This window comes from Mastomys coucha, unplaced genomic scaffold (assembly GCF_008632895.1).
Source record: "Mastomys coucha isolate ucsf_1 unplaced genomic scaffold, UCSF_Mcou_1 pScaffold7, whole genome shotgun sequence".
NCBI classification, from domain to species: domain Eukaryota; kingdom Metazoa; phylum Chordata; class Mammalia; order Rodentia; family Muridae; genus Mastomys; species Mastomys coucha.
This window is the reverse complement of record NW_022196913.1, coordinates 464,966-476,958: the sequence shown is the minus strand read 5'-3', so window position 1 is coordinate 476,958 and position 11,993 is coordinate 464,966. Positions and strand designations below refer to the sequence as shown.

The 11,993-nt window shown below is 36.6% G+C and overlaps 1 protein-coding gene and 1 long non-coding RNA gene across 9 annotated transcripts in view; one reads left to right on the top strand and one right to left on the bottom strand.

The window, feature by feature from the left end:
* Positions 1-8,505, bottom strand: part of LOC116082672 — a 13,730-nt gene extending 5,225 nt beyond the window's left edge. Inside the window, exons 1-3 of the long non-coding RNA XR_004115383.1 lie at positions 8,256-8,505; positions 6,888-6,981; positions 2,220-2,296 (exon numbers count right to left, since the gene is read on the bottom strand). This is a non-coding gene — a long non-coding RNA (uncharacterized LOC116082672). The remainder of the gene's footprint in view (positions 1-2,219; positions 2,297-6,887; positions 6,982-8,255) is intronic.
* Positions 1-11,993, top strand: part of Suv39h2 (suppressor of variegation 3-9 homolog 2) — an 18,099-nt gene extending 6,106 nt beyond the window's left edge. For 5 of the 8 annotated variants that reach the window (XM_031359525.1, XM_031359529.1, XM_031359531.1 and 2 more), the window contains 4 exons: positions 4,497-5,165; positions 6,825-6,971; positions 10,747-10,876; positions 11,883-11,993. In XM_031359525.1, the coding sequence (XP_031215385.1) occupies positions 4,497-5,165; positions 6,825-6,971; positions 10,747-10,876; positions 11,883-11,989 (1,053 nt within the window). In that variant the 3' untranslated portion in view covers positions 11,990-11,993. Of the gene's footprint in view, positions 1-78; positions 239-540; positions 563-4,213; positions 4,234-4,496; positions 5,166-6,824; positions 6,972-10,746; positions 10,877-11,882 lie in introns of those variants that run through there. The other 3 variants (XM_031359526.1, XM_031359530.1, XM_031359527.1) reach the window with 3 other exon arrangements.

Sequence of the window (11,993 nt, the reverse complement as noted above, 5' to 3'; positions counted from 1 at the left end):
TCTGGAGTAGCTGAGACTATACATGTGAACCACTACACCCTACTGAGGAAGAATTTGGGATTGTTTTGTGTTGCTGGGAATGGAACCCAGGGCCTTGGATTTGTTGGGCAAGCATTCTATGATGTTCCCTTGCCCCAGCAACCAGACTAAGAATAGCTCTGTTATAAATGGAAGGTTGAACTGCTGTGTAGGGAGCAGGGGAATTTGCAACAATTTGCAAGCAAAGCACAGTAGAGCAGTAAGTGGTTCTGTGGATTTTTTTGTTTTTATAAAATTAATCTTATACTTTCATCGTGAAGGATAGATTGGAGAATTACCAGTTTGGAGGCAGGGAAACAATCTAGAAGATTAGTATGATAATCCAGATAAGAACTGAGAGCCAGAAGTAACTAATTTTCTGTAATAGAGATGGGTAGGAAGAAGCCCATCTCTAATGAGACTTGATGATGGACTAGATTAGAGAGAAGGAATTAAGATAGCCTACCTGCTTTTCAGCGTGTGACAGTAGGTAGATAAGGGTCACCTTGATGAGTCATACAAAAAGTCTGTTTAGGAAAAGCAGGTGAGTTCCTGAGCATCAGTTGGGCATCATGAGGCTACTGGCTATATGGGCAGCAGGTAAAGCATATAATTGTTGTATTTGAGGTGAAAAGGTTGCCCATAAAGAGTATTAGAGCTAGAATTTTAGTGACCTGGAGTTACCTAAAGAGTTGCCTGTGTGACATATGGCTTTAGAGTGTTTCTCAGAGTCTCAAAAAGAGAAACAAGTATAATACAGAGGAACCAAGAAGCCATGGCCATAAAGAAAGTAGAAAAAGAACAAAAATACAGAGAAAACCATATATTGACTTCTAAGGAATGTAAAGTTGTGGCTACTGCTATAGAGAGGTCAGGTTACCTGAGGACAGAAGGCTCAATTGGTTTGGTAATTAGATTGTAAAGTGGAGTTAAATGCACTTGTCCTTAAGTTTCCCATGGACCATGGTTTCTAAGGATTGTAAGAAGTATTGGAGTGGCCAACAGTAAAGTTCAGCAGGGTGCCTAGGGTTGTCCACAACTGTTGGCATAGTGTTGCCCTTTTAACATTCTCAGCTTAGAACTAGACACACCCATGTCTTTACTTTGGTGTCTTTCTTTCTTTTTTTTTTTTTTTTTAATGCTTGCTTAAAAGCCACAGGTTTTGCTTTTATCTAGCCTACTATGTTCCATTCATAAAAATAACCTGTCAGTCTTTAACAGTATAGTTTTTACTACTTTCCTCCGTGCTTTTTGAAAATTATGTGCCTTGCACAGATTTCCTTCTTTCTGTCTTAATAGTATGGTTGTGCTATTTTGGCATTTAATATTGAAATGGAAGCATTGATGTTTGTTTCACATACTGCTTTTCTCCCAAAGGGATTTTTTTATACCTTGTAGTTCATCAGACCTCCTAGGTCTGATAAAAGCCAAAAAGGTTTTTTTAGCTTTTATTTGGAATTGTAGGTTACTGAATTAATTAAATTTGCCTTATAAGTTAGTGGTTTTTATAATTTTATTTTTCAAAGATAGAAATCTTTTTAGATTTTAAAAACAAAATATGCTTTTAAAATAAGACTACAAACCAGAGATAAAAAAAATTTCCAAACTGTCAAAATCAATCCTGTATTCTTTTTTGTTTTTGTTGTTGTTGTTGTTGTTGTTTTGAGACAGGGTTTCTCTGTGTAGCTCTGGCTATCCTGGAACTCACTCTATAGACCAGGCTGGCCTCAAACTCAGAGATCCACCTGCCTGTGCCTCCCAAGTGCTGGGATTAAAGGCGTGCGATACCACTGCTCGGCCCATCCTCTATTCTTTTGCTTATCAATTCTGTATAAGTATAAATAAGTATATTTATGGTATAGAAATTGAGTAGCTAACAATGTAGTAATATATAAGCCTTGGTCATTTTAAACACAAGGGCCTTATCCAAGATTAAGCAGTTGAGGAAACCATCTGGGCAGTGAGCCTTAGTGGTGTCCTAAGTGTCATGCAGGTGGTGATGTAATTCTGAACGTAGTGCCAGCACTTGGCTTTTATTGTTTTCTGCAGTAAAAGGACCAGTGTTTCATTGCCTTCTTCTGGGGTCAGAAGTCAAAACGTAAGAATTATAGGGAATAGATGAGTTAAGACAATGCCAGTTGGCTCTCATATCTACTTCGGTGTAAGTAGATCTGGTACCAACAGTTCCAAATTATCATTACCTGACTAGAGGAAGACATCGTTAGGCCTCAGTTGAGGTTCAGTTTGCTGAACCTCATTTCTCCTCCATTTCTCCTCTCTGGAATGACCATACATACATAATTATGTAAATATGTGTATACTACATAGCCTCACATCTTAAACACACTTTAACAGGAAAAAAACAATATATTATGAACAGTTTCCAAAATGAAACTGAGTTTTTCAATTCATAAGAATTACTGATGGATGAGTAGGACATAATAAACATTAAGATATTGATAGTGATAATAAAGTAAGTTCACTTGTGGATGTGTAACTATTAATATTTGTTTATTGTTATTTTATGTGCAGTGGTGTTTTGCCTGCATGCATGCTGTATGAGGGTGTCAGATAATCTGGAACTGGAGTTACAGACAGTTCTGAGCTTCCATGTGGGTGCTAGGAATTGAGCCTGAGTCCTTGAAGAGCAGCTAGCTCTTAACTGCAGAGCCATCTCTCCAGCCCACTGTGCAACAATTTTTGAACCCAATTTGTATCTTAGCAATATGCCAAACACCATAGGGAATTTATTCTGAAGTCATGGGTTTCAGTTGGGGTTACCTCAGTGCGAATGCGTGACTGACATGTGTCAGGCCTGGAGTTTAAGCTCTAGTACTATGTGTATGCTGGGCAGGGGTGGGGGGTAATAAATAGTGAAATAACTATTATGTCTATCCCTGCTTTATGGTAGAAGTTACTGAAATTCTCATAGGCAAATGTACTGCAATAAGTAATAAGTTTTTAAAATATCCACAAGTTCAGAAAATAGCCACCAGCTGGATGGCTTAGGTAGACTAAATTTAATCCTTGAGACCCACTGGTGGAAGTAGAGAACTACATACCATCATCAGCCTGCACTCACGCACCATGGACAGCACCCACACAAGTATATACACAGAAATAGATGTCCTGTTTAAAAAAAAATCTAAAAACAGCAAGTGATGTTCAGTTACTTCGAAACAGATTTCATGTGTATTGATGTTTTGCCTGCACGTATGTCTATGTGAGGGTGTTGCAACTGGAGTTTCAGTTGTGAACTGCTGTGTGGGTGCTGAGAATCAAACCCAGGTCCTCTGGAAGAACAGCCAGTGTTCTTAACCACTGAGCCTTCCCTCCCCCACCCCCCATATACACACTTTGATATTTCAAGAACATTTCTGGGCTTTACTTTAGGGCCTGTGGATATGTGCTAGCTAGTCTAAAATGAAGAACTAATTACTGAAAGACATTACTTTAGAATTTACTCATGTACATGAACTCCTTTTAAATAGGGCCGTTAGCAATGGCATCTGCTGACCTTGAGGAAAGAAAACAGCCACTGTGTACAAAGAAATTTCAGAAACCATGATGGCCAGAAACTAGGTGATAAAAAATGGGATCTTCACGCCTTTAATCCCAGCACTTGGGAGGCAGAGGCAGGTGGATTTCTGAGTTCGAGGACAGCCTGGTTTACAGAGTGAGTTCCAGGACAGCCAGGGCTACACAGAGAAACCCTGTCTCAAAAAACCAAAAAAAAAAAAAAAAAAAAAGTGGATCTTTGCTGTCCTTCATGCTTGCTAGCTACTTAGCATTCACTGGAATATTAAGGACTTGTAGAAACATGATGTGCACTGCAGTGCGCATTTCTTGGTAACCACATACATGGTAGTAATTGGTTTCAGTAATTGATTCAGTATCTATAAAATATTTCAACATACAGTCATTTTTAAAGGTAAAGATAGTTTGTTCTCCCTCCTCCCATCTACTTTCTTGAAATTCAGTGCAATGCTTATACACAAAGTCTATCATTTGAGAGTAGCCACATTTTAGGAACTCATTAGTTACCTGTGGCTACCAGTGACTTACCCAGCTTATCTTTAAAACATCTAAGGGATGCTTGACCGTGACACTGAAGGACATAAGTTTCCATACCTTTAAAGAATGCATGTAACTACAATAGCCATGTGAGCCACTAGCGTAATGCTTGCTCTGGGACCACCTGTTTCCATAATCAAGGTAAATACTTTGTTTGACCTAATACTATTTGGTAGAATAGTCATAGATTTCAGTGCCTTTATCTTTGCCTGGCTAGGACTCGTTGGCCTGTTGTCAGTTGTTACAGTCCACTAAATTCTGTGTTTCACATAGCATACAAAAGTTTATTTTGTATGACTCATATTTTTCTCTTAGAAATTTGTTACTCTATGTAGTTTGGATTAAGAAAAGTGCCATTATAGAGACTGTCATAATCTGATTTGTGTTTTCTTTTCAATTTTAAGGGTATGGAATATTATCTTGTAAAGTGGAAAGGATGGCCTGACTCTACAAACACCTGGGAGCCCTTGAGGAACCTCAGGTGTCCACAGCTCCTGCAGCAGTTCTCTGTTGACAAGAGCACTTACTTATCTCAGGAAAGGAAACACAAAGCTGTTGCTTCAAAAAACAACAAATCCTTGCGACCTGCAGTTGCTGAGTACATTGTACAGAAAGCTAAGCAAAGAATAGCTCTGCAGAGATGGCAAGATTACCTCAACAGAAGAAAGAACCACAAAGGGATGATATTTGTTGAAAATACTGTTGACTTGGAGGGCCCGCCTTTAGACTTCTACTATATTAACGAATACAGGCCAGCTCCTGGGATCAACTTAAACAGTGAAGCTACCTTTGGATGCTCATGTACAGACTGCTTCTTTGAAAAGTGTTGTCCTGCTGAAGCTGGAGTTGTTTTGGCTTATAATAAGAACCAACAAATTAAAATCCAGCCAGGCACTCCCATCTACGAATGCAACTCAAGGTGTCGATGTGGACCTGATTGTCCCAATAGGATTGTACAAAAAGGCACACAATATTCACTGTGCATCTTTAGAACTAGCAATGGCTGTGGCTGGGGTGTAAAAACCCTTGTGAAGATTAAAAGAATGAGTTTTGTCATGGAATATGTTGGAGAGGTACATTAAATTCATCCTATGCGTATGAGCTTTATACTTTCTAACTTATTAATGTAAATACTTGATATATTTTGATGTTGTCATTTACAGATATGTAAAAATTCATTTTCAGGTTTAGGAGAAAGGTACATTGGCATAGTTTATATGAGCAAATAGATAATAGAATAAGTTAATAGTTATGATATTTTTTAAATATAATTTTAAAATATAACAACTATATTTACACAAAAGTCCTAAGAAGGAAGTCATACATGCTACCTACATACATGCTGTCATTGAAACTTTGAAGTTACATTTATTTCATTACTTGGCCCAATATGATTAATTTCTTTTCCTATTTTGTATCGACATGATGGGCATTATTAAGTAAAACATGCTTTATGGGTATTGTGAAATTGTATAAAAGCATTTATTATATCAAAAAACACTAAGTAAACTCTGGCCACTTAGAGCTGCAAACCATTCTCTGATTTCCAAATACTAGTATATTTACTTTAATAACTATTATATGCATACATATTAACGTAGTGCTCATCATGGGACACAACTAAGCATCTTAGAACATTACCTTTCTACTCTTCAACTCTGTAAAAGAGCAGTTACCTTCGTTATTACAAATGAAGAAGCTGAGGCACAGAGACTTTAGTTTAACTACAGCATCCAGATTTAGTAGCTATGTATCACTTGACCACGGTTGGAATCTTCAGCCGAATCAAGCTGTGGTCATAAGAACTTGAGGTAATGTGGCAACGGATGGACCCAGCCAGTGCCTCTTATGCTCACCTGCTATACTACACACCAGCTCCTGGGGTGTGATTTTTGAGCTGAAGCATTTTCTGACTATCTTCTGAAAAGTCAAGCTTTCCAAATAGTTCATTGCATATTAAACTAAAACAAACTGTCTCTTATATAACCAGTTTCCATTTAGAAACTGATAGGAACACAGATAGGAACAATATGCCTTTAGAGCAGTGGTTCTCAACCTGTGGGTTGTTACCCCTTTAGGAGTTGAGCAAATCTTTCATGGGGTTGTATATCAAATATCCTGCACATCATATATTTGTATTACAATTCATAACAGTAGCAAAATTAGGGAGTAGCAACAAAAATAATCTTATGGTTGGGGGTAACCACATCATGAGGAACTGTATCAAAGGGTCACAGCACTAAGGTTGAGAACCAGTGCTTTAGAGCAATTGAGAATACATACTCTTGTAAAGGTAGTCTTCTATTCTTCTCTGTCCTTTATAGCACAGGTAGATAGCTTCTTGCACAGCCTGATTATAATGAAGCACCATATTTCATCTTATCTCAAATTATACTTTTAATCTCTTACCACTTTCCCTCATTTTTAATACTTTTTCCTATATATCTTTTATTTAAATATTTAAATAATAAATAGATAAATAAGATAGATAAAAAGAAACTTGAATTTCTTTTTAAATATTTGTATCAGTGTTAATAGCTTAATGCTTCTTTGATTCCATAGTACTGTACTACTCTGTGGTTTTGCAGAACACAGTGTCATCTGTAGTCCTACATGAGAGGCTTAGGTAGAAAGATCTTTTTAGTCCAGAAGTTGGAGAGATCCTATCATAAAAAGGGAACACTGTAAAGCTATAGTTGTTCTGTTTGTGGTGTTGTTTTGTTTCTCCTTAGGTGATCACAAGTGAAGAGGCCGAGAGACGGGGACAGTTCTATGACAACAAAGGGATCACCTACCTCTTTGATCTGGACTATGAGTCTGATGAGTTCACAGTGGATGCAGCTCGATATGGAAATGTATCTCATTTTGTGAATCACAGTGTAAGGAACACTTAGAGATAAGATGGTTCAAATTAGTGCTGTTTCCTCAACTGAAAGACAATCACTTTTACACAGCCATTCATAGTATTTTATTATAAGGGCTTCTGTTAAATCATATTATCGCTGTAATATGAACATACATATTGAAGTGTTTGACAATTACTACATTCTATAACAGTGTTTGTATCTCAGTTCATTTAAAATTTCCAGTAACTTTATAGGCCAAATAGATAACTTGCTAGCAGAAGAAGGAGATTATTAATAAGCAAGGGAGTTAAGTAAAATGTTTTAAGAATATTAAAAAGTTATCTTAATGAAGTTAATACAAAAATTTTTTATGTTTATAGTAGTCCTTCACCTTACCCACATTTTACTTTCCACAGTTTCAGTTGCCTACTTAGCTGTGGTCCAAAAATACCCAGTGGAGATTTCTAGAAATAATTCACTCTAAGTTTTAAATTGTTTGTTATTCTGATTAGGAGTTGAAGTCTCGTGCTATAGACATGATCCATCCCTAGTGTGTATATGCTATGTGTGCTGCCTGGCAGTCACTTAGCAAGCCTCTGGATTATCAGGTCAACCACCAGAGTGTTACAACCCTAACCCTAACCCTAACCCTATTCACTCAGTAATTGCCCAGAAGCACAAGTGTGTCCTCGAAGCCACAAGGTGAAAGTATAAGATTTCTGTAGAGACAGGCCACTCCTATAACTTTCAGTCTCTTACTGTGTTTGAAGTAAAGCTAACATACTCTAAGTATGTATGTACAGAACAAAACCCTAGCGTACATAGGGCTTGGTACTCTTGCCACTCCCAGGCATCTACTGAGGATCTTGGACAATCCTTCCATAGATAGAGCTTAAAAGTAACAGGGTTAGGTTTTATTGTTTGTTTGTTTGTTTTTAATGTCATTATGGTAACATTTTAAAGTAAAATTTAAGGATTTCTATATCATTTGAACATTCAGGATTATTTCCCTAAATTATAAATTAACATTCTGTAATTTTTAGTTGATGCTTTGAAAAACTTAGATCTGCAGTCTTTTTTAAAGAGAGTGTGTGTGTGTAGAGAGAGTGTGTATAATTGGAGTAATTATCTTAAAATTAGCACAGTGGAACTCAGATTTTATATTGCATAGTTTCATCATTCAAGTACCAGGCAATAAGGTTGGTACTATCATCATTTATACCTACATGACAGACAATAAAATATAGCTCAGAGGGTATATCATAAAGCTGACCTCAGAAGACGTAGCCAAGTTAAACTGTCTGGTAGACTGCTTACCAAAAGTTGTGTGTGGATCACAGGACTCCCTCTTTGGTTGTGTGATTTGCTTAAGTGTTTGTTTTAAATAATTTCTTCTTAATGATAAATCTGAGATTTAGCCATTCTTCTGTATCCCGGGGATTAGTTCAAGGACTTCCTGCAGATATCAACATTCTCACAAGTTTCTTATATTAAATTTGAGACATCATAGCCCTCTTTTATACTTTAAATCATCTATAGATTACTTCTAATGCCTGATGGACTATAAAGTTATACTTACTGTTTAGGACTAAGGGCACGAACACTCAAGCTGCACATGGTCAAGACTCTGGTGTGATTTTCTTTTCAATAAATAAACTTTCTTTTTTTATTGATTTAAGTTATACTGCATTATGATGAGAAAAGATACATAATTTCAGTTTATCTGAATTTGTTAACATTTAAAAACTATTTTAAGTAAATAGAATTACATCACATTCTTCTTTCCCTTTTGTACCCCAATTCCTCCCAGAGACCCCCCTTTAATCCCTGCATTACCTTTCGTTTTGCTTTTTTTTTTATTTTGTCATATTCTTTAAAATTTATAAAATATTGTAACAATAAGAATGAATATTATAAAAGTTGTTTGATATAAAACAACAATCAATTGAACAGTCTTAATGTAGATGCTTGTCTATAGCAATACTGAAAATATATACATAGTGGTATATTTTAAAATACAGTTAATATGTTTTGAGTTATTTAAAATTTATATTGAGAAAAATGTATTTTTTTAATTTTTATTGCATTATGATGAGAAAAGTTACATGATTTTAATTCATCTGAATTGTTAACATTTAAAAACATTTTAAGTAAGTAGAATTAAATCACATTCTTGTTTCCCTTTTGTACCCCAACTCCTCCCAAAGACCCCCCCTTCAATACCTACAATATCTTTTTTGTCATTCCTTAAAATTTATAAAATACTATAACAATAAAAATGAGTATTACAAGAGTTGTTTGATATAAAACAACAATCAATTTAACAGTCTTATGTAGATGCTTGTCTACAGCAATACTGAAAATACATACATTTTTTTCAATATAAATTTTAAATAACTCCAAACATATTAACTGTATATCTCAAAATAATATATCACTACTAGTATTTTCTTAAATGAACATTTTGTTTGTTTTGTATTTAGTAGAGTTTAAAATCTTAGCTCTTACTGTGGTACAAACCCAAAATAAGAACAATTTTTCAACATTGGATTTCATTGTAATAAGGCTGTATTTCAATGACCCTCACATCACCAAAGGATTTTACCTCCATCGTAGCTAAGCTGAGAGTTGACAGCTCTGCTGCGCCAAGGAATGAATTGTAGGCATGATTTTTGGATACAGACTTCCTGCTATGGTCAAAGCTATTTGACTTGAGTGAGTGACTTCATTCTCAGCCCACAGAGAACAGGTTACATTCATTTAAGAAATGGTGTCTATAGCAATACTGAAAATACATTCGTAGTGGTATATTTTAAAATGCACAGTTAATATGTTTTGAGTTATTTAAAATGTATATTGAGAAAAATGTATGTATTTTCAGTAAATACTTTCATAATCTATAGTTAGTTGACTCTGCAATTTGTTGAATCCAGATGTAGGATCCTTGAAATATAGAAGGCCAGCTCTACTGCCCAACACAGACATCATCCTACCTGGCATGACTCATCAGATCTTCTTGCATATGTATAGTTTAGTGTTATTGAAATACTGAACAATTCCAAATAAAAGTTTAAGTAATGAAATTATGCAGTATAAAATTTGTGTTCCACCAGGCGGCGGTGGCACATGCCTTTAATCCCAGTACTTGGGAGGCAGAGGCAGGCGGATTGCTGAGTTCGAGGCCAGCCTGGTTTACAAAGTGAGCTCCAGGACAGCCAGGGCTATACAGAGAAACCCTGTCTCAAAAAACAAACAAACAAAAATGTGTTCCATGGTGCTGGTTTTATTTTAAAATAATTACTCTAGCCGGGTGGTGGTGGTAGCCATGGCCTTTAATCCCAGCACTTGAGGCAGAGGTAGGTGAATCTCTGTGAAGTTTGAGACCAGCCTGGTCTCAACAGAATGAGTTCCAGGATAGTACAAGGGGTACACAGAGAAACCCTGTCTCCAAAGCCAAAAATTACTGTAATTATTTAAAGTATACACACACACCTTATTTAAATGGTTACAAGTGAAAAAGCCCATGTTATAAGTGAAAATTGGATTAAAATTCTCCAGGAAAAAAAAAAAAGCTGAGACAAAATCTCATTAATTGTGGAAGCAGCATATTGGGTATCTGACTTCTTGTATCTTTTTGTTCTTGTATGGATGATTAAGATCTTCTTATATGTGAAAACTGTACTTTGAGTGTGCATGCAGTTTGCAGGACAACTTAAAATGATCCTGTGGGCAGTTAACAGTTGTATATGGTACATAGAGGCACCTTGCTAGCAGTTGAACTTGAACAGGTTTTATTGTTCTTTTTTAGTGTGACCCAAATCTTCAGGTGTTTAGTGTTTTCATCGATAACCTTGATACTCGGCTGCCCAGGATAGCATTGTTCTCTACAAGAACCATAAAGGCTGGAGAAGAGCTGACTTTTGACTATCAAATGAAAGGTATGGTTTTTAAGAATAGTCTTACTGGTGTTGGTTTCAGTACAAGAATGCAGGCAAGTCTTTGGATCATGGACCAAACTAACATTGAAGATGAAAGAAATCAGTAGGGAGGAGGAGCAACAAAACAAATTATGTGTGGAGATGATTAATCACACTATGCTGAACTCATTTAAAAATCATTTTAAAAATGAAGAAATTGTGGGAGAAGACTTAGGTCATCTTATTAAGGCCTAGAGCCCATCCCACAACTAAAGCCAGCACTTGGTCTTCCGAGTCGTCTTAGCCTGACTTTTCTCAGGACGTCCATTTTGAAAACTTGACTTAAAATAACACTAACAAAAATATTGACTACAGTTTTTGAACTTTTACTAAAAGATATATTGACAGAAGTAGAAGTATCATTTCAATCAGTATGAATGCTATTCCTTCTGGAATCTGGCTTTGTAAAGTGCTTAATTCTGTTGGCTGTATTTTGATTGTGAATATCTCCTGCGAACGTGTAAAAAGAACACTTGTGCACTGGGCTTTCTCAATAAATATCATGGCAGGTAGTCTGACTAATGTATACCATCCTTCAAGATAGCTCAGGACGAAATGTCTCAGGATATTCACAGAAGTACAACACTATTTCCTTGGGAGTTAACCAATGCTTTGAGAAAGTAAGCATTCACTATGCAGCCCTGACTGTCCTGGAACTCACTCTGTAGGCCAGGCTGGCCTCAGACTCAGAGATCCACCTGCCACTGCCTCCCAAGTGCTGGATTAAAGGCGTGTGCCATCGTGCCCATCTAAAGTAAAGTCTCTTTTTTAAGATAAAGATTTGTGTGTGTGCATGCGAATGCAGGTGCTATAGAGGCCAGAAGCTGGAGTTTGAGGTTAGGGAGGCGCCTGACTTGAATGCTGGGAGTGAACTCTGGCCCTCTAAAAGACCATGGCTACTCTTTACCTGCTGAGCCATCTCCCAGCCCCTGTTCTCAAATATATGTTTTTCTTCCTGTATTTCCAGGTTCTGGAGAAACATCTTCAGACTCTATTGACCACAGCCCTGCCAAAAAAAGGGTCAGAACCCAATGTAAATGTGGAGCTGAGGCTTGCAGAGGTTACCTCAACTGAAGTT